The 8238-nt window shown below is 38.4% G+C and overlaps 1 protein-coding gene across 1 annotated transcript in view; it reads left to right on the top strand.

Annotated features, from left to right (window-relative positions):
- The window catches only part of FGL1 (fibrinogen like 1), a 34151-nt gene extending 30408 nt beyond the window's left edge, over positions 1–3743 (top strand). The window contains exon 7 of the mRNA XM_007954950.2: positions 3584–3743. Within this exon, the coding sequence (XP_007953141.2) occupies positions 3584–3743 (160 nt within the window). The remainder of the gene's footprint in view (positions 1–3583) is intronic.
- The last annotated feature ends 4495 nt before the right edge of the window (positions 3744–8238 follow it).

Raw genomic sequence — 8238 nt, 5'->3', positions numbered from 1 at the left:
TTCCGTAGTGATACTGCCTCGGAAACCCAAGGAGGGGTCGCTATGAGTCGGGGCCGACTCGACGGCACATAACAACAACAACACTTTTGGTCATGTTGTCAGAAGGAATAATTCCCTGGAGAAGGATATCATGCTTGGTAAAGTGGAAGGTCAACAAAGAAGGGGAAGGCCCGCAACGAGATGGATAGACACAGTGGCTGCAACGATGGGCTCAGGTATAGCAAGGATCATGGGGCTGGCACAGGACCAGGCAGTGTTTTGTTCTGCTGTACAGTAGGGTCGCTATGAGTAGGAGATGACTTGACAGCACCTAACAATAACAACAATGTTTCAATCACTTAGATTTTCATTTACTCATTGAATATAAGCTTTTCCCAATGTAGGAATTTCCTCTCAAATATTCCTGAAGCCCAATTCTACCCTCTTTTTGATTACTTCACTGCTACTTCATCACCTAGCTCGTTCCATTTTTGATTGTATGACTTTCAACATTTTGTCAACTTGAAATATGCCGTTTTCCTCTGTAACTACAGAGAAAATGTAATTCCTTTCACCTTAACTGCTCAAGTACTGGATGGGGAGGTATTTATTGTATCCCTCAGCATTTTTCTTCTCTCAGCGAAACATCCTTGTTCTCTTCCTGAGATGGTTTCGTGACAGACAGTTCCCTTGGTTGTAATTACAAATTTAAGGCAGAAATTAAAACTTCATACAAAGTCTTCCTTAAAAATAGCATGATGGGCCTTCTACGGCTGCAAAGCAGATGTGCTCAAACAGGCACTGCATGAGCTTTGAACTTCTTTTCTCTTAAAACAAGTATCTGGACATTTTAGCTTCCCATTACAGAACCTCTGCTAAGTGAGTATTTTGGAGTGTCATGTTTTGGGTATAAATGAGAACTAACTATTTAAATTTCACAATCCAAATTTTAACTTTATTATCTAATTATTTTTATAGCATTTAGATTCCTCAGTCTTATTAAGTGGAAGTATACTAGACATTTGTTAATTTTCCTTAAAGTCATGAGAGCCTTCATTATGAACATTAATTACTGTGATATGCTGATTCTAGAGTTGTAAGTTTATTGAAAACACAGCTAGTTGTGGTTAGTAAGGCATGTCAAGTTGAATCAAAGTTGTAAACAAAGTAGTAGTTTTTAAAAAAGTTTTGAGACCGTCTAATTTGTGGTCATTTCTAAGAGGATTAGGGCACATGCAGCAGTGTGAGGAGACAGAAAAACAAAGTTATCTTTCTTAGCAAATCAAAGGTGATGGTAATTTTTTCCCTAGTGGTTTTCTTGTTCTTTTAACAAACATCTTCTTCGACTTCTGTTCCTCTGCCTTCCCCTCCCCCCTTGACCTTCTAAATTAGCATTATGTAAAACTTATCAGCAGAATGTAAAACTTACCTGTATTTCATGACATCCTCTGCAAGCATCCTTAATGTTTATTTTGAACAGAATTCCATATAGAGGCTAACAATCATTGTTAATACTACCAGGAAACCAAAACCATCTGCTTGCTCAGTTGATTGACTTGTATGTGAATGACAACTCACATACATATTAACATGAACAAACTTATCATTTACTTTGCTTTAAAGATATAGAAGGAGCTCTGGTGGCACAATGGATAATGGATTTGGCTGCTCACCAGAAGGCTAGCAGTTCAAACCTACCAGCTGCTCCATGAGAGGAAGAAGAGGCAATCTACTTACATAAAGATTCATAACCTTAGAAACCCAATAGGGGTTGCTCTGAGTCAGAATCGGCTAGATGGCTGTGAGTTAAATATATGGGTTCTGGGAGAACAGAGAAAGGCAACTCAGTAGTGGAACCACCCAAGGGGCCTGCATTATCCTTGGGGCAAAGGGTCTGTGCAGGTGGAAAAATCAAAAAAGCTAGAGAGAAAGTAAAGTTTTCCAGAAGCTTGGTGCTACTTTTACCATAACTATTACTATTGTAATTTAAATCTATCATCCTCTTTCTTCCTTTTTACTCTTCCATCTTTTCTGTGCAATAGTTCTTTTAGTTTACATAAACTCGTCTCTTCATCATTATTACCCACCAATAAATATTCTTTTTCTATATAGCAAACCAGTCACCCAGTGTTGATATCTTTTCTGCCATGTTGACATCTGAATGCTTACAGCTACTTCTTGACCCAGGGAACTCCAACCATCCCCTAATCTAGTCCCAAATACAGGCTGTTCTAGAAGCTGAAGGATGCTGGGTCTGGAATCTAGGTGCAACTTAGTGGGGTGTTTGGGCTCAGGGTCTCTCATGACGCTGTAATCAAGGTGTCAGCTAGGACTGGGTCATCTCCAGGCTCAAGGGGGAGCATCTTCTTCTGAGTTCACTCACTGGTGATAGCAGGATTCAGCTCCTCAGGCTGTTGGATAAAGAGCCTCAGTTTGCTGTGAGCTGTTGGCCGAAGGCTGCCCTCAGCTCCTTGCCTCCTCCACTGGGCAGCTTACAACATGTAGGCGCTTCCTCAGAGAAAACAAGTGAGAAAAGCCAGAGAGAGCAGTCTTTTTTTTTTTTTTTTTTTTTTTTGCAATCTGAGAGCTAGGAATATTTTTATTACATTTCTCAATGGTTAGTAGATCAAATAGTTTTCTTAAAAAAGAAAATGGATATATTAAAAATCTAATAAAATTAGTATGCTTGAGCAATTATTTTTTCTTAATATATAATTGAGAATGAAGTCTTTTATAGTTGGATCTTGGAAGTGACATCTTGTTATTTTGCCATATTCATTAGAACAAGTCACTAGGTCTGGCCCATACTTCAGGGGAGGGGCTACAGAACCAGGAACCAGGGCGCACTGGATGCTGTGTTACAAGGTTCCCAACACACCAGAGCTTTCACCGTGTCCTGCACTCCAAGTTGCTTGTGTTCCTAGGCACTTGTTTGCCCTTCATGGGTCTGCACAGCCCCCTGGCAGTAGGCACCATTGTTCTTTATATTTCAATCCAAGGAAACCCTACATGTTATTCCAATGGTAGGCTTCCTAGCAATCATGCCAAAAGGGAAATAAAACAGGGACTTAGGTGCTCGATTGGATCTGCCCAGAACACGACTTCCCTCGTTGCACCCTGCTTGCTATGTGTAATATTTTTCACCTGTACTTGCATTTTTTGTATTTTGTTTTTCTTCTGTTTTCACTCTGTTGTTGTGTGTGAACAGTGTAGGTCTTGGTGGGCTCTTGAGATGACTGGATGCCATACTTTTAAATCTTGTTAAAGCTCATCATTTAAAGTATTAGCATTAGTTAAAAATGAGATGGGACAAAGAAATAGAGTTTAATTTAAAATAATAAAAAAAGAGAAATGCTTATTTTTCAATACACTACGAGGGACCCAAGTTGTATCCTGAGATATGCTACAGCACTAAAACCCACCAGTTTAAAAAATTCATCTGTTGTAGAAACCTCTTGGATTTTGGAAACTGATAATAATATTTCCATTGTCTGTAAAATGGCAAAACTCATAGTTCAAATGCTTTATTTGCTAGCTAAATAATGGGGCTTCTGAAGGATATTTTTCTGGTCTGATTGTTTTGTGTTTTCTTTTTTCCCACTAGGTGTCACTCTGCAAACTTGAATGGTTTATACTACAAAGGCCCATACACTGCTGATACAGATAATGGGGTCGTCTGGTATACCTGGCATGGATGGTGGTATTCCTTGAAATCTGTAGTTATGAAAATTAGGCCAAATGATTTTATTCCAAATATTGTTTAATTGTTTCTATTGGACTTTCTGGTGGCGTAGTGCCTAAGGCATTTGACTGCTAACCAGAAGGCTGGTGGTTCAAACCAACCAACCATTCCTCGGAAGGAAGGTTGGGAATATACTTCTGTAGTGATACTGCTCAAAAACCCAAGGAGGGGTCGCTATGAGTCGAGTCCGACTCAACGGCAGTGCATTTGGTCTTTTTTTTTGGGATTGGACTTTCCTTTAGTCAGTTGTTTAAAAGCAATAATTCTGCAATTCTGAACATACATATATATATTTGATGATGGCAATTGCTTTGTGTACTATTTTTCATTTTTCACCTTTATTACACAGTGTACTTTCAGTGTAAAAAATAAGATATATTTACCAAATAAATATATGATAATTTCAATATTTATCTAATTCCTATGTGCGAAGGGAAATGATAAGAGCTTATATTGGGTAAAAAATAAAAATCATACAATGTATTCCATGATTTGAGAGATAGCACAAGAATACATAATTAATAAGTTAAATATTCATGCAGCTGACAAAAACACATAATAAAACCCAGCAAGTAACAGATTCTCAAATAAACTGTATAAATGATAAATATTACAAATTTAGGTTTGAACTCACGTCTCTGCCTACAGAACTGGGGCTCTTAAGCATAACCCAGGATCTTAATCACTAAAAAACACTATCTTATATGTTTAGGTTGTTTATGCAGGTTATACTCATTTAAAAAAAAAAAATTATTGTGATTTCTGTGAAAGTTTACAGAACAAATTCATTTTCCATATACTAGTTCATGCATATTTTGTTTCATGACATTGACAGCAAGCCCCACAATGTAACATAACAGCTTTCTTCCCACTTCTTCTTACCTGTGTCCTTTCCTATGCATTCCTTCCCCCTGTGCTACCTCCCTGTGCAAATACTGCTCTTCTGTTGTCCCATGATTGATCATTCTAAGTGTATTTATCTGGTGTAAATGTTTACCCCATATGCCTGTGTATTGTTTACCTGGAAGTCACAGGAGCGAATTTCAATTCCAGGCCTGAAGGATTACTAGAGGCCATAGTTTCAGAGATCTCACCAGGCTTGCTCAGACCAGTAAACCTGTTTTTTTTTTTTTTTTTTTTTTATGATTCTCTGTTTGTTCCACATTGTTCTACCACTGTATCCAGGATCTCCTGAACTGATCCCTTTCTGAGTGGTTGACTGGTCTCTTGGTCCCATGTTGTTGTTGTTATGTGCCATCGAGTTGGACCCAATTCATAGCAACCCCTCCTTGGGTTTCCAAGGCAGTATCACTACAGAAGTAGATTGCCCAACCTTCCTTTTGAGGAGTAGCTGGTGGGTTTGAACCGCCAGCCTTCTGGTTAGCAGTCAAGTGCCTTAAGCACTATGCTACCTATGGTTCACTAGTCCCTTGGACTAATTGTTTCCATGCATCTTTGGTTTACTTCATTCTTCTTTGCTCTGGACAAGGAGAGACCAATGGTTACACCTAGATGGCTGCTTGCAAGCTATTAAGACCCCAGTCGCTACTCACCAAAGTTGGATGTAGAGTAATGTTTTTCTGTACCATGTTATGCCAATTGAGCTTAATGTCCCCTGTGACCATGGTCCGAAGCTCCCAGGTCTAACAACTCACTCCATCAGGGTGGTTGACTGTGCCTAAAAAATTATCATAACTTTGTCCCCTGTTAGTTCTATTTATATGGATATTCTTGTAGCACATACAAATATTTATGTAGAAATATCATCTGCCAACCTTACATGTGGTCATGAGTATATTGGATTGCCTAGACATACCTAATTATTCAGCCTGTTAACTCAGCTATTTACCCATAGATTAATGTTTTTCATCACTGATAATGCAGTGTTGTACAGGTAAAAGTGTTTATCTTTGTTGTCTTTACCTTTTGTGCACCTCTCTGTGTTTTCCTTTTCCTTTGTGTTATTGTGTTGGTCACTCAGTTTGGTATATTACCTTTATCTTCACCCAAATCAATACTCATCTTTTACTATCTAGTGATTGTCCCTGCCCTCCCCTCCCTTTCCTGGTAGCCAACAAAGAATATTTTCTTCCATATGTAAATCTTCCCTTGACTTTTTACAATAGTGATAATATTTGTCCTTCTGTGATTGACTTATTTCACTCAGCATAACGTCCTCCAAGTTCATCAACATTATGCAGTGTTTCACAGATTCTACATTATTCTTTAGTGTTGCATAGTGTTCCATTGTGTGTATGTACTATAGTTTGTTTTTCTTTTCTTCTGTTGATGGGCACTTAGGTTGTTTCCATTTCTTTGCTACTGTGAATAGTGCTGTGATGCACATGGGTGTGCATATATCTGTTTGTGTCCTGGTGTAATCATCTCTTTCCAAGCCTCATTTTAGTTCTTATGTCAATCTTATTAGGTATTATTATCCCTATTTTTCAAAAATGTGAACCTGAGATTTTGTGACTTGCTCAAAGATAGAAGCTAATAAGTAGGGGAGCAAGGATTCAAATCTAAGTCTTCTGATGCTAAATGAGGTGTTTTGCCACTACCCTACAGCTTCTTCTGGATAGGACTGGGACAGGTGGAGAATAGGGACAGAACCTTTCAGGTGAGAGTTAAAGCATGAGTAAAGGCAAGATTTTCCAAGAGCTGTTTAGTGAGTGCCCTCTCTGTATCAGATGAAAGGGAGACAGTTCAAAGACTAGTACTAACCATATAATTACACAAATATAAGTAATTTAAAATGCTGATATGTATGAAGGAAAGCAAGTAATAAGTATGTGCCAGAAGAATGTATAGCCAGAGGATCTGATTTGGTTTTGGAGAGGGAATGAGAAAGGTTCCCTGAAGAACTAATCTTTTTAGCTAAAACCTTATAACTACTTGTATGTGAGGTTTGGGCCTTTATTTGCTTAGGTGTTCAATTTGCGAGAGCCCATTGGCTCTGGAGTAGGGTTGGCTGTAATATTTACAGAAGCCAAACACCAGGCCTGGAGCTTCAGCAGTGCTTCTGGGTGCATTCAAACTGCCAACCTTTCAGTTACCAGCTGAGCGCAAATCATCTGCGCCACCCAGGGACCTTTGTATGTGAGGTTGAGGAGATCGTTATATGCAGAGAGAACCACATATGTAAAGTAATGAAGCAGGAAAATGCATGGTGGCCTAGAAAGGATAGATGGTAAGACAAGCAATATAGCTTAGTGATTTAAATCAAGGATTCTGCCACTTAACAGCTATGTCACCTTGGGCAGTTTACTTAACTTCTCTGAGCCTCAGCTTTCTCATCTGTAAAATGAAGATTATAATTATACCTGATCCATAAGTTTGTATGAGGATTATACAAGTAAAGCACTTAGAATAATGCCTTCCATAAAGTGTTTAAGAGGAGTTAGCTAATTTTTATTAGTGAAATAGGCATTAAAGGACAATAATCATAGATATCTTTAACATAATGGGTCACATAAGGATATTAAGCTTAGTTGTACTTTATCCTCTAAAGTAATGTTTCCTAAAGCATTTCTTCTCAAATATTAGTGGACATATGAGTCATCTAGGAATCTTGTTAAAGTGCAGATTCTGATTCTAGGGTGAGGCCTAAGATCCTGTTTTGTTTTATTTTGTTTTTTAACAAGCTTCCAAGTGATGCAGATGTTGCTGGTCTAGAGACCACATTTTTAAAAGCAAGGATCTAGGGACCCATAGTTCTATGGTAAATTAATAAATCATACAGCAAGAGGAGGACCTCTTGATCAAATAAATTTCCAAATCAAACCCACTGCCATGAAGTCAATTCCAACTCATAGCGACCCTATAGGACAGAGTAGCCCATAGGGTTTCCAAGGCTGTAAATTTTTATGGAAGCAGACTGCTGCATCTTTCTCCTATGGAGCAACTGGTGGATTCTAATCACTGTTTTGTTGACAGCCAAGCACTCTAACCCCTGTGCCACCAGGGCTCCTGAAGTAAGTTTAGGAGGTGTTACATTAAACAAAATTCGACAGATTTCTTCCCTTGCATATTTCTCAGTTCCTTGAATGTACAAATGTGCATTCTGAAGTTTCAAGAGGGATATATAGTATGTAGCAATTTTTAAAAAAAGTTAGTTTGGCATTGTGTTTCGTTGCAAGGTATAGATTACCTGACAATGGCAGTCCAAACAAATAGGAATTTATTCATCTCATATAAAAAGAACTCAGGAGGTAAGTGGTTGCTCATCTAGGCTTAATGCTCTGCAGTGTTGAGATTGATGTCTCTGCAATTCTCTTGGCGCTTCCTTCACAATCACCCTTTGTCTACTGGAGTTCCTGCTTCTAGTCCATGTTAAAGGCAGTAGGAAGAATGAAGGGTTAGCTGATTTTCATTTATGCCTCATTAGACAGAATTGTGTCATATGTTTACTCCATCTGGAAGTAAGATTAGGAAAGAGAATGTTTAATTTTATGGTCTCTATAGACTGGGAAGGCAAGGGAGAAATATTTGCCATGGTTGCTGAACATGTGTTTTTT

This window comes from Orycteropus afer, unplaced genomic scaffold (genome assembly GCF_000298275.1).
Source record: "Orycteropus afer afer isolate SDZICR_OR568_19922 unplaced genomic scaffold, OryAfe1.0 scaffold00483, whole genome shotgun sequence".
In the NCBI taxonomy this organism is placed as follows: Eukaryota; Metazoa; Chordata; class Mammalia; order Tubulidentata; family Orycteropodidae; genus Orycteropus; species Orycteropus afer.
Note: the sequence above shows the minus strand (reverse complement) of the source record. Positions and strands in the feature narration are given on the sequence as shown.